Source organism: Marmota flaviventris, chromosome X, assembly GCF_047511675.1.
Source record: "Marmota flaviventris isolate mMarFla1 chromosome X, mMarFla1.hap1, whole genome shotgun sequence".
In the NCBI taxonomy this organism is placed as follows: domain Eukaryota; kingdom Metazoa; phylum Chordata; class Mammalia; order Rodentia; family Sciuridae; genus Marmota; species Marmota flaviventris.
In genome coordinates this window covers 13,096,002-13,122,627 of record NC_092518.1, presented here as the reverse complement: position 1 = coordinate 13,122,627, position 26,626 = coordinate 13,096,002, and the positions used below count along the sequence as shown (strand labels likewise).

The window sequence follows — 26,626 nt, the reverse complement described above, 5'->3', positions numbered from 1 at the left end:
CACTCTAAGAATTATTTCATATGACTATAAAGAAGTTAAGAGGCCTCCTGTCTCATTCACAGCAGTTTCTCCAAAATAATGTGGTGTGCCAGAGCACGTTGGTGGTATAGTGGTGAGCATAGCTGCCTTCCAAAATAATGTGGTGTTTCTAAAAGCAAATGATAATCATGAGGTTGGATTCTTCAAGATCATGAATAAATCATTTAGTTTTACCATAACTGCCAAGTGATGGGAGGTACCATACCAGGAAATGTATGTTTGTGTTTGTTGTAATTTTTTCACATTCTTGAACAAAGCATATTTATTAAAAATTTTAAATTTTCTATAAAAAGAAAAAAAACACACAAAATCTTCATTAGGGCTGTGGCTATAACTCAGTAGTAGAGCACCTTCCTAGGTTCATTCCCCAGCACTGCGAAAAAGAAAAAGTATCTACATCATTATGATCCAGAAATGGACATTTCTCAAGACTAATGAAGTATCCTGATATCCACTTGCTTGAGACTGAGTTAATCCCATAAAAGATGCTACATAAACTTTCAGCTGTGCTACTCAAGAAGAACCCAAGTGCTAGCTGTTCATCTTTCGAGATGCTGTCTTATTGCTACATAAAACTTTTTCTTTCCTATCAAAAATCCTACATTACACCAAAGCAGGGGGTGGGGAACCCTGGAAGTTATTAACTCTGGATAGTTAAATGATGAGTATCAGTTATTTCTAACCACTTTTCTCTATTTTCTAAAATTTCTGAATGAGAAACATATTTCATGAATAAAACGTTTACTTCTGGGCAAATGTAAGTAAATACATAATACAAATACACAATAGTGTCAGCTTTCAGCAGGTTTATTATATGAAATGTGAAATCATAATAAATCTTATTTGACACATTCAATAGGAGATAATAGAAAAATAAAAAGGATTATAACAAAATACTCTGGACAGGTCCATGTTAAAAAAAAATAGATAACATGGGCAAATTCCTAGAAAGATATGAACTGCCAAAAATTAGTCAAGAGAACATCTGAATAGACCTAAACAAGTAAAGAAATAAAATGATCAAAAAAACTACCCACAAAGAAAACCCCATGCTCAGATGGCTTCACTGATGAACTCTTACTAAACATTTAAAGAAAATGTAATATCTGCTCTTCACAAACTTTTACGAAAAACAAGGGAACACTTTCCAAATCATTCTATGTGGATAATATTATCCTGATATCAAAACCAGACAAAGACATCATGACAAAAGAAAACTAAGCTGGTAACTTTTATGAACACAGATATGAAATTCCCCTATAAAATACTAGCAAACTGAATTCAGCAACACATAAACAGCATTAATACACTATGGCCAAGTGGGACTTATACAAGGAATGCAAAGTTAGTTTAATATCTGAACTTCAAGTAACATAATATGCTAAAAAGGACAAAAAACCCACATGATCATCTTACAATATGCAGAAAAAGACTTTGACAAAATTATACTTTGTAATTTTTAAAAAGCCAACAAACTAGGAATAGGACTGAACTTCCTCAACCTGATAAAAAAGCAACTATGAGAAAACCACAACTAATATCATACTTAATGGTGAAATATTAAATACCTTCCCCTAACAAGGCAAGGATGTCTACTCTGGCATTTCTATTTAACATTGGAAGATCTAGCAAGATTAGGTAATGAAATGAAATGAAAGCCACTAGAAGGGCTAAAATGTAGCTCAGCAGTAGAGCAATTGCCTAGCATATACTAGGCCCTGGATTCCATCCCCAGCACCACACACACACAAGGCATTGGAAAGGAAGAAGTAAAACTATCTCTATTTGCAGCTGACATGATTTATAAATAAAAATTACTAATAAATCCACTAAAAAATTTTTAGAGAAAATAAATGAAGCCGGTGCAGTGGTGCACACCTGTAAATCCAGCAACTGGGGAGGCTAGACAGGAGAATTGCAAGTTCAAAGCCAGCCTCAGCAATGGCAAGGCACTAAGCAACTCAGTGAGAGCCTGTCTCTAAATAAAATACAAAATGGGGCTGAGGATGGGGCTCAATGGTCAAGTGCCCCAGAGTTCAATCCCTGGTATCAAGAAAAGAAAAGAAGAGAGAGAGAGAGAGAAAACGAGAAAGAAAAAGAGAGAGAGAAAGAAAGAAAGAGAGAAAGAAATGAACAATCCAAAATGAAATTAAGAAAACAATTATTTACAATAGCACCAAAAAGAATAAAATACTTAGATTAAATTTCACAAAAGTAAAATAGTACACTACAAAATGTCAGTAAAAGAAATTAAAAACATACTGTGTTCATGGATCAGATGGCTTATTTATTAAAATGGTAATACACTCCAAATTGATCTGCAGATTCAACACAATCTCAATCAACATTCCAGCTGACTTCTTTGAGAAATTGACAAATCAATTCCAAAATTCATATGGAAATACAAGGAACCAGAACTGCCAAATCAATCTTTTTTTTTAATTTTTAATATTTATTTTTCAGTTTTCGGCGGACACAACATCTTTGTATGTGGTGCTGAGGATCGAACCCAGGCCGCACGCATGCCAGGCGAGTGCACTACCGCTTGAGCCACATCCCCAGCCCCCAAATCAATCTTGATAAACAAAGTTGAAGGACTCTGTTATGGTTTGGATATGAGGTGTCCTCCAAAAGCTCATAGGTTAATGCAGGAATATTCAGAGGTAAAATTATTAGATTATGAAAGCTGCAACCTAGGTGAATGGACTGCCTGGGTGGTAACTGTAGGCAGGTGAGGGGTGGCTAGGGGAGGTAAGTCAGTGGGGGTGTGCCCTGGAAGGGTGCATTTTCCCTTCATCCCCTTCCCTCTCCCTCTTTCTCTGCTTCCTTGCTGCCATGAGGGGAGCAGTTCCCTTCTGTCACACCCTTACCCCCATGATGTTTTGCCTCACATTGGGCCCAAAGCAATGGAGTCAGTCTATGGACTGAGATCCCTGAAACCGTGAACCAAAATGAACTTTTTCTCCGCTAAGTTGTTCTTGTTGGGTATTTTGGTCACAGAGACACAAACTTTCTACAAAGCTACACAATCTAGACTCTACAATACTAGCATAAGGAATACATACAGATCAATGGAATAAAATTGAGAGTCAAGAAATAAACTGTCACATTTACAGTCAATTGATTTTTGACAAGAGTACCAAGACCATTTGATGGGGAAAGAATAGTCCTCCTTTCAATAACTGTGCTGGAACAACTGGATATCCACATGAAAAGAATGAATTTATATCACTCCCTCACACATGTGAAAATTAACTCCAAATGGAACAAAATCCTACAAAACTTTTTTTTTTAGTTGTAGATGGACACAGTAACTTTATTTTGCTTATTTATTTTTATGTGATGCTGAGGATCGAACCCAGTGCCTCACATGTGCTGGGCAAGTGCTCTACCACTGAGCTACAACCCCAACCCAGCCTTCCTACAAAACTCTTAAGAGAAAATACAAGCATAAAACTTCTTGGATTTATCAGTGGACTCTTGGGTATGGTACCAAAAGCACACGTACACACAAAAATGGACTTTCTCAAAATTAAAAATTTTTTTCCTTCAAAGGACACCACTAAGAAAGTGCAAAGACAACTCACTAAATGGAAGAAAATGTTGGCAAGTCATATATTTGTTAAGGAATTTGTATCTAGAATATATGAAGAACTCTTACAACAAAATATAAAATAAATAACAATAACAAATGGATAAACGATCCGAATAGACACTTATCCAAGGAAGATAAACAAATGGTCAAAAACATATGAAAAGATGTTCAACATCATAAGTCATTAGGGAAGTACAAACAAATTCCACAATGAGATTCTTCATTCCCACTAGGATGACTCTAATATAAAGGACAAAAATAAGTGCTATGAAGGGTGTGGAGAAATTACTACCCTCATTCACTGCTGATAGGAATGTAGACTGATACAACCACTTGGGAAAACAGTTTCGAAGTTTCCCAAAATGTTAAGCACATAGCTACCATATGTTCCAGCAATTTTACTTATTGGCATATGCCTAAGAAAACTGAAAACATACATCCACATGATAACTTATATATGAATTTTCATAACAACATTGTTCATAATAATAAAAAAATAGTACCAACCTAATGTCTGTCAATTAATAATGGATTAACATGATATGGCATATTCATACAATGGAACGTTATTCATTAATAAAAAGGAATGAAGTACTGATTCATGATACAACATGGACAAAGCCAGGCACAAATGGTCACATAGTGTGTGATTTCATTTACATGAAATGTCCAGAAGAAAATTCACAGAGATTGCCAGGGATTGAGGGGAGAGGGAAATCAGGAAAAACTGCTTAAAGGACAGGGGTTTTACTCTGGAGTAAAAGAAATGTTTTGGAACTAGACAGGTGGTGCAATATTGTAAATGTACTAAATGCCATTGAGTTGCTCACTTTACAACAGTTGGTTGTATGTTATGAGTTTCACCTCAATAAAGTATTTAAAAGAAAAAACAATCCAGAAATCCTAGTTAACACTTCTGTTCACAAATAACATTTCAAAGGGGGAAAAGTATTTCAAAAAGAGACAGAATTTTTCTTTTCATTCATAAACACAGGCAACATTTCCAGCACTCACCTTTCTCAGATTTCTTGTTTCCTGTTGAAGAACTGCTACAACCCATGATTTCTAAATCATATTATGTTCACAAATTCAACTTCTGATTCCAAGATAAGAGTATGAAAAGTCTCTTCCTTGATGTTGTGAGGAGCTGCTCTTAGCTGATCCCCTTCAATCACAGATACTAATAAGAAACAGGAGGGAAGGAGAGAAAGTATCAGTTAACAACATGATAGCTAAGGGGCTGCTCAACAGAATTCGTTTTATGCTTCTTCTGAATTACTATTCATTGTGTGATGTGGAAAGTGATCAGACATAATCTGACCCTGATTTATTTTCCAAATCACAACAGTAGCTACAGAGCAGCTACACACACAAATTATAGTTTCTCCATCTCTAAATCAAATCTAACCCTAAAATTAAGCATTAATAGTCAGACATGGTAGATAGCACATGCCTGTAATCCCAGCTACTCAGGAGGCTGGGGGCAAGAGGATGGAAAGTTTGAGGCCAGCCTTGGTAACTCAATAAGACCATCTTAAAATAAAAAATAAAAAGGGCTAAGAATGTAGCCAAGTGGTAATCTCCAGCACCTTAAAAAAGAAGCATTAATAATGAAATAAAAAATTGAACTGTAAGAATGTATTATTTTCTAATTGAAATACAGAGAATGGAGGAGCTGATATAATTATTTTGACTTTAAACTCAAAGTAATTAAATCTATCTGGACTTTAAAAACACAAATTGGAGGCTGACTATCAGAAAAAAACAACATGTATAAACAACTGTGACAAAATTAAAATCAAAGTGAATTTTTTGACAATATATTTCATTTTTCAATCAGTTGAGGGTGCTTGTTTAAAAGAAGAAAATTCAAGACCTCCCCTCAAATTTAGGAATCATTATCTGTGAGAGTGTCCTTTTTACCTTTTTTAGTACTGGGGCACTTTGCCACTGAGCTATATCCCTAGCCTTTTTTTGTTGAGAGCCACAGGCGAAGGGGCCCCAGCAAACTTCCAGCTGCCGGCTGATGATTGGCTCACAGCGGCCCCAGCAACATCTAGCTGATTGGCTCCTCTGCGGTGATGCTCATTGGGCTGTTAGCCATCCCTTGAGGGAGTACTTTCCATTCATATCTCTGATCAGGACCTTCATGATTCAGTGCAGGGATAGTAAATGCAAAACGTGGACTATCCTCAGGATGAATTGGAATTGAAAAAACACAATCTTTAATATCTATAACTAAAACATACCAGGTTTTTGGCAAAGCAGACAATTGAGGAATCCCTGATTGAGCAGGTCCCATAATAACCATCTCATTATTAATGGCTCTTAAATCTTGCAATAATCTCCATTTACCAGATTTCTTTTTGATGACAAAAATGGGAGTATTATGGGGAGATACAGAAGGTTGTATATGTCCTTCCGCTAATTGTTGTTTGAGCAGGTCATGGGCTGCTTGTATCTTTTCTTTAGTCAGGGGCCACTGAGGAACCCATACTGGTCTTTCCGATTTCCAAGTAATTTTTATTGTCTCAGTGGCCCTTTCTGAAAATCCAACCCATGTCTGTCTGTTCCTTGATCTATTTGTATTGGTGCTGCTATACCTTGTTCTTGTTTTTCTAATCTTTTTCCTTTCCTAAAACCTTGTCTAGTCATAATAGTGGGTGCATTTTGATTGATGTTATTTGTTAATGTCAAACCTAATTGATCTAGGACATCTCGTCCCCATAAATTTACGGGAAGATGATCCAATACATATGGCTGTATAGTTCCTTCACATCCTTCAGGATCCTTCCAATCTAATACCATTGCACTTCTATGGGGATTAGTCGCCACTCCTAGGCCTCGAAGCGTTTGAGTGGCTTGTTGTAATGGCCAATGTTTTGGCCATTCTTGACGAGAGATGATGCTAAGGTCTGCACCTGTATCCAGTAGCCCATTAAATTCATGTCCTTGAATATTTAGTTTCAGCATGGGGCGAGAATCTAAATTTAAAGAAAGCATAGCCCAATCTACACCTGTGGAGCCTAATCCCTTGGAACCTCTTTCTACAGTACGACTGGAAAATTTATCATGTAGGCTGGGTATTATTAGTAACTGTGCTATTCTATCTCCTGGTGAAATTACTGATATACCCTTTGGAGAACTGGCTATAATTTTTATTTCACCTTCATAAGTCCTGGGGTAATTGATCCCGATTATCATAAGTCCTTTTAGAGTAGAAGAGCTGCGTCCCAATAATAAGCCTACTGTTCCTTTGGGAAGAGGTCCTTTTACCCCTGTGGGAATGATTTGAACTCCCATTTCTGGAGTTAGTACTGCTCTGGCGGAGGCGCAGATGTCCAACCCTCCGCTCCCTCTGGTTTGTCTGATGAGGGATCTGATGGACAATGTGTCCTGGGCACTACCCTGATGGGGTTGCTGGGTTCCTCCAGTGCTCCGTATATTTGTGGTTTTGGGCCCCGGAGCATTGGGCCCCCCTGTCCATTTTTTGGCAATGGAGCCCGATGCCTTTCTCCACGATATCATGGATAAACACCTGGTCCTTGTTCGTTTTTTGATAATGGAGTACCCTCTATGGTGGTTTGAGAACGGCATTCATTAGCCCAATGTCTCCCTCTACGGCATCGTGGGCAAATACCTGGTATTCTACTCCTTTGATACCTAGTTTTGTTAAACCCTCCTCCTATGGGGCAATTCCTTTTAAAATGTCCTGTTTGTTCACAATTGTAGCATGTTCTTGGCCTGGCATCTAAAGCCTGTTTTACTGCAGCTGCCACAATTTGCCCTTGTTCATTAATGTCTCTAGCATCTAAAGCCTGTTTTACTGCAGCTGCCACGACTTGCTCTTGTTCATTAATGTCTCTACATAATTTAATATATGTGTTTAAATCTTCATGTTTCCATGGTCTAATGATATCTCTGCACCAACGATTCACTTGCTCATAAGCCAGTTGTTTTAGTAATGGCATTGCTTGTTCTGTATTTCCAAAAACTCTGGTAGCTGTTTGAATAAGCCTATCTACAAATTCAGCATAAGGTTCATTAGCTCCTTGTATTACCTTAGATAATTGACCTTGTAAACCTCCATGTCCTTGTAAAGTCTTCCATGCCTTAATTACATCTACAGCAATTTGTGCATATACACCAGGATCATATGCAATTTGTTGCTGCTGATCCTCATAAGGTCCCTTTCCTAACAACATATCTAGATTTCTCTGAGGATAACCAGCTGCTGCATTTCGCCTAGCTGTCTCCTTGCAAAATTCCTCATTGGCAACCTTCCATAACAGGTATTGTCCTCCATTTAGCACAGCTTTACACATATTAGCCCAATCTGCTGGCGTCATGTTCAAGTTGTTAATGGATTCGACCATGCTTACAGTGAAGGGTGCTTGAGGACCATAGGTTGTTACAGCCTCTTTTAGCTGCTTCACTGTTTTGAAATTTAAAACATGGTAAACTTGCTGCCCTCCTGCCTCAAATACAGGGCATGTTAATATTTGAGATCTTGTCTCAGGATCCCAACTATCAACTGCGGGGGTTGGGGGCCTCCCAGCATATGGAGGTGGCCTTGTTAGTTGGACACTTACGTCCTCTGGTGATAGAAAGGTGTTAGTAGCAGTCTCCTGTTGTAGCTTTCCCCCTGATGGCTTTTTCTGTTTTACACTTTCTTTCTCTGTCTGACTAGCTTGAGAGACCTTCTCTTTTACTTGAATCAATATGTCTTCTCCTTCCTCTACCATTGTCTGAACTGAAGGCTTTGGACTAAGCAAACAAGATATGAACGTCCACCATGGCAATGTGCCAACTGGCAGAGTCCCTGGGCTTTTCTTTTCTATTCTTTTTAAATCTTCACCATGATGGTTCCATTGTGATATATTTAACAACTTCTCCTTAAAAAGCCATGGGCTACATTTTTGTATTGTATCAACGTATGCCCTGACTGTTCTTGATTTTACTGAGATGCCTCCTTCCTCTAACAATTTACTTAACACTCTTTCAGTTTATTTTTTACTAATTTCTGATCCCATATTTCTACTATAATACAACCCAACAAGATAACGCCTAACAAAACTGAAACAGAGTGAAACAAAATTGGAACAACACAAAATCATTATAATAGCCTCCTGAAATGTCCATCTGTCCTTTCTCCCCATCTGTTCCTCAGATGTGAGCGGTTTTTCTTCCATCTTACACATCTCCAGGGACAGGCAACTTAAAACAAAAGTGAAACAAAATAACAAAAGAAGAATCTTAAAATGGCTACCCATCCTCTTGCCCTGCCCTCAGGGGCGAGCAGTTTACCTTATCTCTTACCCTCAGTCGCTCCCCGTGCGAGCCACCAAATGCCGCAGTCTGGCTGGGCACAATCAGGAGCCACTTGTCAAAAGAAACTAACTTTATTTTTAGAACCACACACGCCAAACAAAACAGCCTCTCAGGAAAAACCCTCAGAGCCCCAACTGCCACCACCGGCTTCCCACAAGCCTCTCTCTCCCACACAAGCCTCTCTCCACCTCCCACAATCCAGCCTTTTTTATTTTGAGACAGGATCTCCCTAAATTGCTGAGGCTAGCCTTGAACTCAAGGTCTTCCTGCTCAGCCTCCAGAGTCACTGGGATTACAGGCATGGCCCAAGAGTGTCCTTTTTTTTAATATTTATTTTTTTAGGTGTAGATGGACACAACACAATGCCTTTATTTTTATGTGGTGCTGAGGATCAAACCCAAGTCCCGCCCGTGCTAGGCGAGTGCTCTACTGTTGAGCCACAATCCCAGCCCCAAGAGTGTTCTTTTTAAATGAGCTCTCCAGGCATTCCTGAGACCCCTCTGAAGTCTCCCCTCTTGCTTACTAGATCCTTCTGATGAGGCTGCTGAATTGGCATTTCCATAACCACTTGATGAGGGTTTTAAACAAAATTCCCCTCTGTAGTATACCATCTCATTGCTTTTGGGGGTGATGTTTATTTTGTGATGCTCTGACTCTGGACTTTACCTACTTTTTTCTATCATTTTTTTCTATTACTACTACACTAAAGACTTAAAAATTTCAATTAAACTAAAGAAAGGGAAAACTAATATGAGTAAAATAAGGCTGGGAGTGTAGTGTAGTGGTAGAGTGAATGCTTAGTATGCCTGACACCCTGGATTCAATCCTCAGAACCAAAAAATAAAAATACAGCTGGACCCAATTCTTTTATGTATCAAATTAATTAACTCCCCTAAATTTTGGGTTATTTACAAATTTGATAGACATTTCTTTCATGTCTTTTTTTTTTTTTTATCTACAACATGGATAAAAAATGTTAAGGTCAAGTTCAAAGGCACAACAAGCCCTGTGGCACTCCATTCCAGATCATTCTTCAGGGTATATCCACTACATTCACAATGTCTGAGCATATTTATTCAGAAAGAAAAGGAAGAGGAAGAGGGAAGGAGGAGAAAGAAGAGTAAAAAAGGAAAAAGGAAGGGAATCAGTTTGGCATGATTTTTAATAAAAGAATCATAGACATTTAAAGGTGGGAAAGACCCTTAAAATTACCTACTATTTATACAAAATACAAGAAAGTAAAGCAATTTGCCTAATGTCAAATTTTGCTGCATATTGGGGAAATTTTTAAGCTCCTAACGCTCAGCTTGCACTTCATTAAATCAGAATATCTGGGGGGTTAAAAAATACTAATGCCAAGGTCCCACCCTCCAGAGATTCTGATGTAATTGGTATCGGGTGGGGATTGAACATCAAGATGTTGTTAAAGGTAACCAGATGATTCTAAAATACAGCAAAGTCTGACAATCTCTAAAAGAGACAATGTTTTATCAAACCTATAATGTTGCCTAGTGATCATTTTTCCAGAAATGCTTTGACTCCATTCATTGGAAGCTGAATTTTTCCAGAGTTAGACTTAACAAGTCTCTGGCTTCTGGTATCTACTCTTCTCATTTTTGAAAATGGTATACTACTGACCCATTTTTGTGCTCAGGAATTTCTCAAAGGTCATCTACAGTACATTAGAGAACACATCTGCACATTCCTTCATCACTGCAGGTGTGGGTAAGGGGGTAAAATTCAAAGTCCAGGCTTTACTGATAATACTCAATTACAACAATTCTGGAGGCCAAGAAATCTGCATTTAAAGTGCAATCTTGAGCTGGGGGTATAGCTCAGTGGTAGAACATTTGCCCAGAATGTGCAAGTTCCCAGCATCAATAAAAATATGTACAAGTAAATATATTTGTAAAATAAATTTATAATATATATATATATATATATATATATATATATATATACACACACACACACACACACACACATATATATATATAAAGTGTACCCTTCAGGGTACTTTGATGCAGGCAGTCCCCATATCCCAGTTTGAGAAACACTGCCCTCCCACAGTATCCATATCTACCTTGGGCTTTGCTCCATGCTTATGCTATTTTTTTCTACCCTTTTCTATGAATCATTAGAGTTTGGCATTGAGTAAGCAACAAACACTGATTGGATAACAAAAGTGATGTATCTTAATCTCAATGTCCTTTTTCCAGAAAAATAATGTATCTCCAAAGGCATTTGCTTCTCAGCTAATTCATTATAAACACATAGAATTCCATATATAAAATTCACTAGGAATTTTAAAAGCATCAAACTTGCATATGTTTCTGTTAGACTGTAAGCACCATGTGTAACTTTCTTTGTAAATACCCCTTGAACCTTTGGCACCTACACAGTGCCTTTTACATAACATATGTTTGACAAATACTGAATGAATAAATGAATAAAGAAATAAGTATTTCTAAGCCAGAGTCCTTTAGAAAACTAATTGCTAAAAGTCATTATTTTTTAAAATTTTTTAATTTATTTTTTAGTTTCAGGTGGACACAATATCTTTATTTTATATTTATGTGGTGCTGAGGATTGAACCCAGTGCCCCATGCATGCTGGGCAAGCGCTCTTCCACTGAGCCACAACCCCAGCCCCTAAAAGTCATTATTAGTGTATCATTTTTGCATTCTTTTTTAAAGCAAATTTTAAAATCATGTTGGAAATGATAATTGTTCTAGAATTCTTTGGTTTTCTATTATAAAAAAATAATTGGCTATTAGAACTTTTATATTATTATTGTGTCATTTTTTTTATACTGTTTTTCTTTCTCAGGTAACAGGAGAGAGAGATCTCACCAAAACATGAAAAACATCTGGTGCCACTTACCACTCCCACATGCTACCCAACCTAGACCTTGAAGCAGAGGGGAGAGGAAAGCAGGTTTGTCAGCAGTGTTTGTGGCATCCTTGGGAACACTTATGGCTGACTATGAAGCTAATAAAGATGACTTGGGGATTTTCCATGACTTGGAAAAACCTAAGCTTCTTCCATTTCCACACTCCACCAGCATCAAGGAGAGGACTTAGTACAGCAATCAAAGTCTCTGAAAAAGTGATTCCTCCTGCAAGGGGTTCTCAGGCTCAAAAGGTTGATGTCCTGGTCACATAAACCACTGGGTGGATTGTGGCAAAAACAGCTTGAAAGCTGCCCAGTGCTTCTGCCCTTTCTGATATATACCAAAGATGATTTTAAGAGTAAACATAAATTAGTGACTCATCATCAGCACTCAACGTACAATCTGCAAAAGGACAGGTTTCTACCAAAAGGTTGGGCTTCTACTAAAAGGTTTTTACTGTGGGCCGATGGGTGGACAGGAAGGAGACCCGAGAGTGGAACTGTTTGACATTTCATCTCATCCTAACCACTTTCATTTTCAAAGCTGAAAACACAAGGAAAGAACAAAAGATGGTCCTTGGAGCCAGCCCACCCTTTACCACTGAGCATTCTTGAAGTGTAAGCCCAGCTTCCCTAAGATGTTCTTATTCATTCTTAACATTATTTTATTTCTAAGTGGATCTCTATACAACTCCCACACCTTGGCTCAGCTACCCTGACTGTGCATGAATCTACCTCTGGCAATATTCTAGATGTTAACTGGGTAGTTCTCCATGCCAGAAATCCAGCTTTTTCTAGAGATGTTAGCTTTTGTGAGAAATTCCTACTCAAGCTCTGACCCTGAGGAACTCAAATCCAGAATCCACCATCATTTATCTGGCTCCCCCACCATCACCACACTACCATACTACCACAATGGGAGTTAAGTAGGCAGTTATAATTCTTCCTCCTTGAACTCTAGACACTAGCATGGAGAATGGACACCTTGTCAGGCTCACTCTACTTCTGATATGATTATAATCATGAAGTATCTTAACCTAGAGCCAGGTTTTCCAAAGTGTGTTTGTGTTTGTCTGTTCATCAATGTGGTTTATTATTCTAAGAATAAGGCAAAAAAAAAAAAAAAGTTCCACCATGAGAAAAAAAGTAGTGTTTAACAAGTTTTTTGTTTTTTTTAACTGCAGGATTTCTCAGAGCCTTCAATAGATTAATGTGCATTGGGAATCTTTAAGAGCGAGCTGACAACTAGGAGGGGACCCTTTTGAGGTAACCATTTCAAGAACAACTGTTGTTCCTAACTGTCTAATGTTAGTTCAGTAGAGCCTTGGATTTAGAAAGGACTGAAGTTTAAATTCTCAGCTTGTCATGAATTCCTCTGCACCTCAGTTTCCTCTTAAGAGATAAAAGTGCATACCTTACTGACTTGAACAAAGAGCAACTCTTCTTAGCAGACAGGTTAGCAGGGGCCATGCATGGGTGGGAATCCGCTGTGTTTACTCAAGTTTCCTTCAGAATGCTTCGCTTGGGGCCTCCCAGAGACCACACCCCTTGAATGTCTGTAGGCTCTAGAATAAATGAAGATTCACAAAGAAATGCCCCACCCTCAGAGCTGCAAGATCTGAAATAATGCTACACCAGTAATAACAATAAGAGTTAAAATCACTACCATTTATTAAGGGACTATTATGCACCCAGCACAGTAGGTGCTTTATATTTCTATTATTCTAGTAAATCTTCATAGCAAACCTTCAAGGTAGCATCATCACCCCCATATTACAAATGAAGAAACTGAGGCTCAGATATTAAATATCATACTCCCTGGCACAGATGATTAGTGGCAAAACTGAGGATTCCCCTATTTAACCATTAAAAAACAAAAATGCCTGCCCACTTAAAGGCTAGCTATGCCTCACTTTCAGGATCCAGTCTGTGTTACAACTAAATCACTGGAGAGAATTCTTAAACACTGCAACAAATTCTTTTCCATTTCTTATAAAGAAATAAAAACCCTGTGGTCCTCTATTAAAAGAGGCCAAAGGAGCTAAGGAAGCTTTCTAAATATGAAGTTGTATAGTAGAGTGTGGATAATACTCCATGAAGGATCTACTTACAAGTGTTTCTCAAAGTGTCGCTTGCCTCATTTTTTAGCTCTCATCACCTAAGTTATTCCAAATATCAAATTTATTTGAAATAGGCCACAACCCTTAAGATTGCAAAGTCATCTGTACACCTTTTTTAAATAACAATTGATTTACAATCAGCATTTCTGAGAAAAATCATCCTAAGAAATTGCAAAACAATAAATATACTCCAATGAGTATACATTCCCTCTTTCATTTTCACATGATAAATGTTTATCATGTAGAATACAGTCATATAGAATTAGCCCATAATGTCTAACAACAAATAACATCTTACCTGGGTCTTTTGCTTGGCCACTGCAAAGGTTTTCCTCACTCCAGGTGTTTCAGGAGAAACAAAGATGAGAAAAAGTCTTCTCTATGAGAGAACACAGAGGTCTGAAAGAAAAGAGTTATAATTTTCAGATCTCTGGAGCACCACACACACACCACACACACACACACCAGGGAGAGCTCTTGCTTAAATAAACACACACACACACACACATAAACAGAGAAATCACTAGAACAGTGCCAATCTGACTCGACTTTCAGCCTGGAAGGCAAGCCCAAAGTCACAGATTCAGGAAAGGCTGAGCTATCTTGTGAGCTGCAGCTGTCTGCCCCAACCCTTCTCTGTTCCTGGCCTGGATATAAAGAGATGTGCTCAAGTAATGGGCTGCGATATCAGTGGTCACATGATTGCTTCTAAGGGGACCAGACTCTGTTCAGGCAGGACCAGGCTGCTGTTTGCAGAAATATTCCATATCGGTACAAGTAGAAAAGAGAAGTTCAGTAAATAAAGGCAGAAAAGCATTCTTCAGATCAACTGCAGATGATTTTTGGAAAACACTGTAATAACCTGTGTACAATTAAGAGAAAGTGGGAAAATGAAACATTCTTTCTAAGGGCTAGAAAGACATACATTTAAAGGAGTTGCAGTTAGAGCACTGCAAACTAGTTCATATGACATGTGTATTTGCCCAGCTGTCCAATTCTTCTTATTGGAGAACCTATCTATGAAAGGGAGATTCACCTCCTTTCATTGGCAGAAAAGAAAATGAAAGTTGACCTGTAGTTTTTCTGAGTTTCAGAAAGAAAAAAAGGAAGATACATCTGAAAACTCAAAGTGATGAATTCAGTAATGGATGCCAACAACCACAATTCGGCTATCTGTTAAAGCAATTCAGGGATGGGCTTATTCTCAGAGTCTCATGCTGACTGTAGCCACACTGTTAGCAATTTTCCTCCCAAACTTCCTAGCTGGTTACACGGCATATGCAGCTTCAAGCTTACTGTTCTCAGGCTTCACCAACCGGGATTTACAGGACTCTAGCCATGGCCGTTTCATAACCCCACCCAAGCTGCTCTTTAGCTTTAGCTGCTCTTTAGTCTTTCTGCAATTGAGAGTCATAGAGGACTAGCAAAATGGTTACCTAGTTTACTACTTAATCTAATGGAGTTCCTTTAAAAATAACTGGAAAGGCAGCTTTGGGCTTCTGTACTTTATTAGCATATTAAATATTACCAGAGGGCCTCATTATGAGGCAATACAACCGTTCAGGTTTCCATGGCAGGGACACCAAGATGAGAATCTGATGAGGCTGCCACATGCTTTGTAAATGATAGCATAATTACCCAGGCCTCTGAAAAAATAGTGGACAATGCAGCTCTATGGCTAGATTTCCAAACACATGTTCAATTCACAGTCATTAAATGATGGCTATGTCTAAATGCAGTTGTTCAAATGTCACCTTCTCTATGTGAAGCCTTTCCTGAATCACCAAAAGGGAATTAGTCATTCTGTCTCCTGGCTCTCAAAGCCATGCATGTGTCCAATTATAAAGTCTCCCAAAATGCGCTGTAATTTGCCCTTTTACATGTTAAATCCTAAGGGAAAGAACCCATTCCATTCCTCTTGGCATCCTCAGCTCCAGATGCATAAGATCACCAAATATTTGTTTAATCACAGAAAGAAAAGAGAGGAGGGAAAGAACCTGGGATTTAGGCGATTATTTTTTTAATATGTTTTTAGTCCATCTAAAATACCTTTGTTTTATTTAGTTTTACGTGGTGCTGAGGATCGAACCCAGTGCCTCACATGCATTAGGCAAGCACTCTACCACTGAGCCACAACCCCAACCCTTAGAATATTTTAATAGTCAATTTCTGAACTATGAATTAGATTAGCAAATTGTATCAATTTAGAATTCTTAAAATTAAAATTCTAAATTCTTAAAATTTAGAATCTGGCCAGGTGTGGTGGTGTACACCTATAATCCCAGCTATTGGGGAGGCTGAGGCAAATCACAAGTTCAAAGCCAGCCTGGGCAACTTAGCAAGACCCTATCTCAAAATAAAAAATAAAAAGGGGCTAGGGATATGGCTCAGTGATAGAGTGCCCGCCCTTGGGTTTAAAAAAAAAAAAATACTTGGAATCTGCTTTGAATGAATAGCTTTACTTTTTTCTATTATACAAAGAACACTGAAACATTACTTTGAGTACCATATTAGAGTCCTACAGCCAGCCTCTAATTGCTAAATACACCAACACTGATATATATGAATAAATCACAATAATGCTAATAACACTAATTAAGCACTAATTGAGCACTTACAATGTTCTAGACTTATTAATTTGACATGTTAATCTTAGTTAATCCACATACTAGCCTATGAAGTATACACTACTCACATGCTAGGAACAATAGGCCAAAGTCAAATAACAAATGAAAGACAGAGCTGGGATTTGAACCCAGCACTTTGACTCTAAAACACCTGCTTATGATCACTGCACCATACTGTCTGGATCAGCACCTTGTGCGTTTGCAAAACTGAGGTTTTTGTTTCTCGGATGTTCTTTGACTTTCCTGCAGTTAAGCGGGAATGTGTTCGCCCAATCTGAGAAAAGAAAAAACAAACAGGCAAAAATCATGTTTACAATTCTAAACCCACTCATTAACAATAAATTTGTTCCCCTAACAGTCAAGGTATGTCAATATATTTCTTAATGGGCATATCATCATATGAAAACAGCTGACAGGAAAGGTAAGAAACCAATTTCCCCTTGGAAAAGGCATGGTAATACCAAATCATCCTTGACTAAGATGCCTTATGTTCTTTCATTTAACAAATATTCACTGAGCTGTGCTGAGGGAAGGGACACAAAAGGTGAACAAAATACACATGACCGGGTGAGGCAAACACAGAGGTAAATAAGAAATAGTAATAAATTACAAATTAAAATCTGTCTCCCCTCTTAGACTATAAGCTCCAGGTACCCATAACAGCACCTGGCACATAAGAAATATTTATTACATAAATAAATAAAAGCAAAACAGTAATGTATGACAGTATGACAGGTGAAAAATACTATGGGAGCCCAGAGAAAGAGTTCTATTCTAGAAAGGGAAATGAGAGAAGGTTTTTTCTAAAAGAAATGACCCACAAATCTTATGACTGGGGGCTGGGGTCATGGTTTAGTGGTAGAGCGCTTGCCTAACACATGTGAGGCCCTGGATTCGATCCTCAGCACCACATAAAAATAAAATAAAGGTATTGTGTCCATCTACAACTAAAAATATTTTTAAAGCCAAAACAAAACAACAACAACAACAAAAAAAACCTTATGATTGAACTGACATTATCCAGAAGAAAAGACAAGGGCAAAAAGAAGGTATTCTTATGAACATACATATTCTACTATACTTAACAAGGATGTGAAATAAGAGTAGAACTAAAAATCAGAATGAACTGCAACCCTAATGATCATGCTGCAATTAGAGTGGATAGAGAAAGATGCCTGTCAAGAATGAAAAATGGGGGCTGGGGATGTGGCTCAAGTGGCAGCGTGCTTGCCTAGCATGCATGAGGCACTGGGTTCAATTCTCAGCACCATATAAAAATAAAATATGGTGTCCACCTAAAAAACTAAAAATATTTTAAAAAATGAAAAAGGCTGCCTTTTCCACCTCTGCAGGCTTCCTCTTCCTTTGCTGCCTCCCTTTTCTATTTCCACTATGCCACTCCTTTGTCTTCATCTTCCAAATAAACTTCCTGCCCTGTAATGCTTGCTTCAGGCTCTGCTACTGAGGAAACCCAAGCCAGGACACTTGATTAGTCCATGAAGTAAGAAACTATGGAAAGACAGAGGAATTCAGAGAAGTCTACCTACCTCATAAGGAGGAAAGACCACATCACAGGCAAAGTTTTCCTATTTCACAAGCTTCCTGGAACTGGCCACAGTTCCAATTTCTGCCAAGGTAAAGTACTTCTAATGGGCAGCTCCTAGTATCGATCATAACACACCCTGAGAAGTATGCTAGAATTAGATGCAGTAGCCAGACTGGAGAGTAGACTGAGATAACAGCAATATGCAGTTATACTTGGTGGGGGTTACTTAAGGAGTCTGCCCATTCGTGGCCCCTGGTAGCAGAATGTTCAAAGCACCAGACAGGACTGGTCTCCCAGCTATGGCAACTTTCAACTAGCCTTCCAGTGCTGAGGCCAATGGTAAACAATAACAAATCACTACTTCTTAAATTCTGATAGTCTCCAAAACTGGGCACTTGCCTGGCAGCAGATGTACAGAGATCTACAGGGAAGCAGAAAACATTAGAACTTATATTTTTATCTGTTTTCTTATTCTTATTAATTTTTCTATTTCTAATGTATATTTAATCATGTATACAATGAGTTCAGTAGTATTGGCTATAAATAATCAAATATACTAGGGGTCCATTCTCAAAAAAAATTTACTGTGAGGAGCTCATGGTCCCCAAATTTCAAAGAACCCTGATTGAAAGAGACCATTCCTTTCAAAGAGAAGAAAGGAACACAAAGTAATTTTACACTTAAACAAATAGAAAAGATTAAGCAGATCTCCAAGGATAAGGTCTGAGTATTGAAAAATCACATTAAGTAAGAGAAAAGAGAGGCCAGATTTGGCAAACCATAGGAAGTCATTAAGAGAAATCAAAGGTAGGTTAGGAGTCACTATCAGGTGGAAGAAATTCATAAAGGTCAGTACTGGCCAGAATTGTTCATTGGGGTCACCTGGTCAGCAGCCATAGTAACAGGATGAAATAGCTGTCATGTTTTTAAGTATAGAAGTTCAGTTTTGAAAGGATCCTTCTTAGATACAAAAGTTAAGCCTTCTTTTGTTGCGATTTAATAAATAAAAGATTAGTAGATATCAAAATTTCAATTATGACCACTTAATCTAACCCTTAGTTCTAGATGGCTTGCATTTTAAAAAATAACTTCACCTTAAATTAACACTGGATGTTCATAAATCAAATTTTAAAAAGTTTCCCAGTGGGCTGGAGGTATAGCTCAGTGGTAGAGCACTTGCCTAACATGTGCTAAACCATGGATTTCATCCAGAGTGTTTCAGTCTGGATAAAATGGAATAAGGACATTCTGCCCGCTCAACCCTGTTTCTCCCATGGAATGATGCTATCAACCCAGGCAGAATCCATTTAGCAGCCATTTAAGGACTGTAGCAGGCAGACTCTAAGATGCCCCCAATAATCCCCACACCTCCTGGTTGATTTATGCCCTATGTGATCCCCCTTCCTTTGAATGTGGGCTGAATCTAGTGACTTGCTTCTACTCAATAGAATATGGCGATGTTGTTGAGATGTCACTTCTATGACTAGATTTTAAAAGATTGCGACTTTCCTTCTTCCTAATAGACTCTATTGCCTTTGCAACTTGTTTTATATGAAGTAAGCTGCCATGTTTGAGGGGCCCATAAAGACTGGGGGAAAGCCAACAAGGATCTAATTAAGGTCCTCAGTCAAACAGATTATGAGGGACTGAATCCTGCTGACAACCACGAGCTTAGAAGTGGATCCCTCCCAGTCAAGCCTTCAGATGGCTATAGTCCAGCCAACTCCCTTAACTGCAGCAGCTCAAAACAGATCCTAAAGGTGGCCCAAGCAAACTAGGCCTGGGTTCCTACACTGCAGAAACCATGAGATCATAAAAGTATATTGTTTTAAGTCACTAAAATTTTTGTTAATCTGTTACATAGCAATAAATAAGCAACGTGAGGACTCCAAAAAGTAAATAGTAGAAGGTAGAGTAAAAGAACATCAGAATTTGAAGTACTGCTGAAGTGGTAGTAAGTTTACATTTTTTTCCCCCTTCAGTTCAAGGAAGCAGAAATTCAAATTAGAACCACAATAAGATATCACTATTCACCTGTAGCATGCTTAAATTAAGGGGAAAAAATACTAATAATACCTATTGCTGGCTAGAATGGAGAGCAACTAGAAATCTAATACCTTGCTAGCAGAAATGCAAAATGGTACAGCTTCTCTGAAAAAGAGTTCAATAGTTTCTTATAAAGTTGAATATATACTTACCATATGACAGCAATCCTACTCCTGGATAGTTACTCTAGAGAAATGGATTTCTCTGTTTACACAAAAACCTATATACAGGTTCACAGGGTAAATATGGAAAACAATCCAGATGTCCTTCAATGAGTGAATGGATACATAAACTGTGGGACATTCACACAATGGAATACTATGTAGTAATAAAAATAAATGAACTGCTGATACACACAAGCTGGATAGATCTCAAAGGTATTATACTGAGTGAAAGAAGACATGCTTAAAAGGTTAGACATTTCTATAACATTTCCAAAAAGACAAAACTATAGTGATGGAAAACTGATTGGTGGCTGTCAAAGGGTTTATGGTTAGGGGAGGAGAGATGACTATATCTGATTATGGTGATAGTTACAGTTACACTAATCTATCTGTTAAAATTCACAGAACTATAATACAACAACAATTGTTTTGTATGCTAATTTTTTAAAGTTTTTTTTAGTTGTAGATGGACACAATATCTTTATTTATTTATTTATTTTTATGTGGTGCTGAGGATCGAACCCAGTGCCTCACACATGCCAAGCAAATGCTCTACCACTGAGCTACAGCCCCAGCCCTTGTATGCTAATCTTAAAGTGCTTTTTTTTTTTTTTTTTTTTAACTTCATAGAGCTAGCTCTGGTTTAGTGTCTTTAGGTCTACAGATACTAGAATCCCTATAGGCTGACTTTGACTACCAATGACCTTCCTAAATCACAACCAGCAGCAATATCTTCTGCTATAAGCTCAGAGTACTAAGGAAAACACTTGCTCTTTCCTCTGTCTTCTGTTTTAATTTTCTATTCATGGGCAAAACTCAAAAACAGAGATCCCAGTCAGAAGGTGCTGCCCATCCATTCTTTACTCAACATTCTTTACTCAACAGATACTTGCTGAGCATGTTCCAGCTACAAGGCAAGGAGATAATGATGAATAATTATGATTCATTCCCCTACCAGGTTCACAGTATGATGAAGAACATAAGCATATACACAAATAATTTCAAGACAGGAGATATAGACTCAGAAATATGCTCACATACTACTGGGGTCCAGAAAAAATTAGCTTTACCTGAGAAAGCCAGGAAATATTTCATAAGGCATATAAGGCAAAGAAAGTCATCCCTGGAAACACAAGAGCATTTTATATTTTAGGAATGTTTTCTGAAATGGGGGACAGAGGATATATAGAGCAGAGGTTGGAGATATAAACCTGGAGAGGTAGGTTATTACCAACTGTGAATGTTCTTATAAATCACAACAAAGAATTTGGACTTTAACCTATCAATCAGGGAAGGTAATTCCAAAATGTTTATTGGGCTGGGGCAGATAATAGAAATGAAAAAAAATCAACCTGGATAGAAACTATGGAACACTATGGAGAGTTTTTATCTAAATGAGGCAGCTGTTACTTAATGGTAGCTCTCCAGGCTGCCATCCAGAGATCCTGGCTCATTGTTGCCTGATGCAATCTTCCAAGAGAATCTAAACATGTTTTATGTATGATCTTATTTTTAAATGTTTGCAAGAGTATATTTCAGCAAATTTAAGATGCTATCGATTACAGGGTACATCATTATTTTATGTACTAGACATAAAATAACCACCACTAACCAAACTGTGGCACTCTGTCAATTTTAAGACATATCACCCAATCAGAAATGCTAAAATGTGGGAAGGAAAATGTGCCTCTTAGAATCAATGAAATATAGTAATTCTCATTTTCTCAAAACATTGCATGGATTCAGTATGAAGCCACCAGATTGCAAACTCTGTTTAAGTGAAAGGAAGCCTGAAGGTAATCAGATGAGATTCAAGCTGAAGTTCTCTGTGGGGCTGTCTGGTGATAAATTGAGAAAAAGCTGGCAACAGAATACTAATGGGAGTTTCCCACAATAATCTAGGTGATAGATGGTAAGGGTTGAATTAAAAATCAGAGCAGTCAGAATGGAGAAGAGGGAAATAATTTAATGTAACAACTCCTACAAGTCTCAGACTGGGCATGGGGAGTGAGGGAGATACAGTCATTAAGGAGGATTCCAAGGTTTCCAGTTCAAAAAAACAGATGGATTGTTTACTCAACAATACTTACTGGGTATGTACCATGTGCCAAACACTCTGCTAGGTGCTGGGGGTACAGTGGTGTACCAGACAGACATGGTCCCTGCCTTCTTGTAATTAACAGTTTAGGAGGTAATGCCATTGAATGCAGTAGGGTATTAAAGGATACAAGAGTAGCACACAAAGAGAGACAATCATGTTTATGGTGGAGAAAATAAGAGTTAGGGGTATGCTAAATTTGAGTGACTGTGAAATCTCACTATTGAAATGTCTCATAGGCAGTAGAAGCCTGGGTTTAGAGCCCAGGAAATAAATCAGGTCTGGAGAGTCAGATTAAGAAAGCCATCAAGTTACCAATAATAGCTGAAGTGATTAGAGAAGATAAAACAGCCAGGGAGAGCTCAGAGGGTAAGAAGTGCCATAGGAGCAAAAGCAGAACACTGGAGAACTGAGACATTAAAGATAATGAGAAGAGGAAGACGCAAACAAGGAGGCCAACAAAGAAGCAATTTGGAAAGTAAGAGGCTGAGGAAAATGGGGATCTTTAAATCAAGAGTGACTCTCATTACCATGTAATCCACATCTGCCTTTACATATAACTCCACACAAAAGTAATTTATTTTGGTAATGTACAATTCAGATTTTCAAAGTCTATGGGTATTTTGCATGAACTCCAAATAGGTTTATCAGAACTCCTCCTTATTTAGAGAGCTATGATATTTTTAAGTATAGCCACAATCTGTTCCTTTATCTTGTAAGCACTTGGATTTTATATGTATCTGTTTGACATCTAGCATATGAGTCAATGGCAGAGTGATGGTAATTCCTTATTTCTTCCTATTTTCCTTCTGCATGAGCTATAGCCTACCATTTCAAGACAAAAGTAAAACTAAGAATATATGTTGATGCAAGGACCTCTCGTGTCAAAGTACTGGGCATTGGGCAAAATGGATCTAGGCAACACAATGAAGAAGTCACATTATAAGATCATGAGGTTCTTGACCCAGATCCCTGTAACAGGTGAACCCATGATGTGGAAAGATACTCTGGTCCTGCACACTTATTCAGAAAGGCCCTCAGAAATCTCCAATTTATAGGAGAGGAAAACCAGGCCTAGAGTAGTTAGGTGGCCTCCCCAAAATCAGTCTTGTGACTGGCAGCCAGTACTCTTCATTACGTCAAGGTGGCCTGACTCTATCCTGCATATAATAATAATAATAATAAAAAATGTCATACATTAAACAAAGTCCACAAAAGTTGGGCCAAACAAATCAAACAGGAAGCAAGTTAACTTTCAACCTTATAGTCCCATGAGCTCACTCACTGCATCTAGTCCATTAAGTGCTCTTACCCTTCCCTCTAGGTTTTATCAGTTCTACACAGGCTCAGGAAAACAGATCATCTTCCTAGATCTTCATTTTTCTGGTTGCTGAATCTTTCAGCCTGACCTGCAGGCTCAGGACACAACCCATCATCACCCTTATAGGTCTTACTTAAAGAGGTTCCCTTAGCTTCATCTGGAATGTTTCAGAAGTAGATTCTAGAATGATTCTTCAATAGGTTGTCTTGGTAACAACAATGTAAGATGCAAATATGCTAGTACCTGCTAAATGAAGGTGGGCAACACAACCCCAATGAGATAACCACTTTTTGCTTTTTAAAAAGGTAGATTCTAGGTGCTTCAAGTTTTCTTTTGGCCACAACCACCTCCCCGTTAACTATTTGTGTGTTCATGAACATAGAAAATAAAAAATAATTTGTTTCTTAGAAGAATGTCAAGACTATTAGCTAAAACAAGGCCTAAGAAAGATTCATGGCTTTCTTTTCAAAACCCTCTTTTGGGGCTGGGGATGTAGCTCAAGTGCTAGTGTACTAGCCTGGCATGCGTGAGGCCCTGGGTTCGATTCTCAGCACCAAATAAATTTTTTTTTTTTAAAGAGAGAGAGAGGAGAGAGAGGAGAGAGAGGAGAGAGAGGAGAGAGAGGAGAGAGGGGAGAGGGAGAGAGAGAGAGAGAACTTTAGTATTTATTTATTTATTTTTTTAGTTATGGGCGGACACAACATCTTTGTTTGTATGTGGTGCTGAGGATCGAACCCGGGCCGCACGCAGGCCAGGCGAGCACACTACCGCTTGAGCCACATCCCCAGCCCCAAATAAAAATTTTTTAAAAAGATATTGTATCCACCTAAAACTAAAAAATTAAATATTTTTTTAAAAACCCTTTTTACCATTGTCTTAAATGAGATAGTAAGCTTATGGTGAAGTCTTTGGGAAAGTTTTTAAAGCATTTTCTTCTAGAGCACTTATTCTTGTCTTGGTTTCATCCATATATTCATTCAACAAATATCTTGAGCATCTATTATATACTGGGTACTGCTCTATACCCTGGGAATATTTCAATTAATAAAACTGACAAGTCCCTTCCCGCTTGAAATTTACAGCCTGGTAGGGAAAATAAATTCATACATACATAAATATATATATACACACACACACATACACACATGTAAAATAATCATAAAAAATAAATGTGAAATAATAAAGAACAAGTATGTGTATTGTGAGAGTAAGTCAGAAAATCAAGCAAAGAGTTCTCTAAGGAAGTCTTCTTTGAACCTGACATCTGGAGGATGAACAGGATTAATTAGGTGAAGGTGTTGATAGAAGGATGGAGTCAAGTACACACTTAAGCTTAGGCTTCTGACCTGGAGTAGATAAATGGAGTCTATGATTTGAGGTCTTTCAGAGGAGAATCTAGGTTTAATAAGGTCTTAGTTTACTGAAGTTGAAGTTCTTATTTTTACTAGTAAAAATAATGTTACTACCAAACACAACTCCTATTTTTACTTAGAAAAAGTGCACAATCTTAGCTAGGTATGGTGGTATATGCCTTTAATCCCAGGGACTTGGTAGGCTGAGGCAGAAGGATCACACGTTGGAGGCCAGCCTCAGCAATTTAGCGAGGTCCTAAGCAACTTAGTGAGAACCTGTCTCAAAATTAAAAAGGACTGGGGATGTAGCTCACTGGAGCACCCCTAGGTTCAAACCTCAATACCGTAAACCAAAAAAAGTACATAATCTGAGTCTTTTACAATTCATTTACATGAAACTGTCTTAAAAAGTAATTTTACAATTCATTTACATGAAACTGTCTTAAAAAGTAATTTTTACACTTTAGTGTGCTTATAAATCACAGAACCCTGGGCCCAATTCTTACAGGTTCTGATTCAGTAGGTCTGGGGTTGGGCCTGGGACTTTGTATTTAGCTGTCCCAGATGATGTGAAACATACTTTGGCACTTCTCTACAACCTAGTACAGGTTTTCATTTTGCTTAATCTTTTTCAATTCATTCTTTCATGACTTTTTTTTTGGGGGGGGGGGGGGCAGTGCCAGAGATTGAACCCAGGAGTACTCTGTCACTGAGCTACATCCCCAGGCTTGTTTCATGAATTTTGAAGTCAAACTATATTCTACAATGTCCTTGTGATTTTTATGGTCTACACTCAGTAATATCACCAAAACAATGTTGTGATATACAAATAAAGCAAGGCCATAAGCTAAAGCTTTCAAATATTTGGAAAGAATGAGAAAAATAACTATTATAAGCCAACTGAGGTATTTATAATAAAACAAAATGTCACTAATTTACCCAGTGAGGTGAACTGTTATTCTTACCTAGTGAAAAGGCCAATTTACAAAAAGAAAAGTAACATAAATCAATCTGATGTAACTCATTAAAATAAATTTTTATATGCCTTATGACTCTTTAACAAGTTAATGACAGCTATTTGTAATTAACATTTTCATTTTCTGATAAAGCTCTAGATTTTATGTTATGTGAGATAAAAATCACCTCCCTTTCAAATCTGTTACTACCAAATACAACTCCTATTGAAATGCCACATTCCTTCTGGTGTGGCTACTTAAAAAGAACACTATGGAAACAAGTTGGTTAGAGATCAAATATTTTTCTAGATTATTTTTTCTGAGAAGGTCATAAAGTTTATATAGGGCCTAGAGCAAAATACTGTCATTTTTTAAAATTAAAAATTAAGTCCTCTGTGCACATTAATAATAGGAAGATTATGAAAGGGAACCAGGCTAGGCTCCCTTGCAGTTAAGGGTGATCATGTAGCATAGTTCTGGCCATTGAGCTATAACCAGAAATCTACTGCTAAGGCTTCCAGAAAACACATTTCCTGATA

At 37.9% G+C, this 26,626-nt stretch overlaps 1 protein-coding gene across 2 annotated transcripts in view; it reads right to left on the bottom strand.

The window, feature by feature from the left end:
* Ppef1 (protein phosphatase with EF-hand domain 1) overlaps positions 1 to 26,626 on the bottom strand; it is a 129,632-nt gene that overhangs the window by 92,844 nt on the left and 10,162 nt on the right. The window contains exons 2-5 of one of the 2 annotated variants that reach the window (XM_071606021.1): positions 16,795 to 16,878; positions 14,276 to 14,376; positions 13,272 to 13,422; positions 4,649 to 4,814 (exon numbers count right to left, since the gene is read on the bottom strand). In XM_071606021.1, coding sequence (XP_071462122.1) covers positions 4,649 to 4,694 — 46 coding nt within the window. In that variant the 5' untranslated portion in view covers positions 4,695 to 4,814; positions 13,272 to 13,422; positions 14,276 to 14,376; positions 16,795 to 16,878. The remainder of the gene's footprint in view (positions 1 to 4,648; positions 4,815 to 13,271; positions 13,423 to 14,275; positions 14,377 to 16,794; positions 16,879 to 26,626) is intronic. The other variant, XM_027927299.3, reaches the window with a different exon arrangement.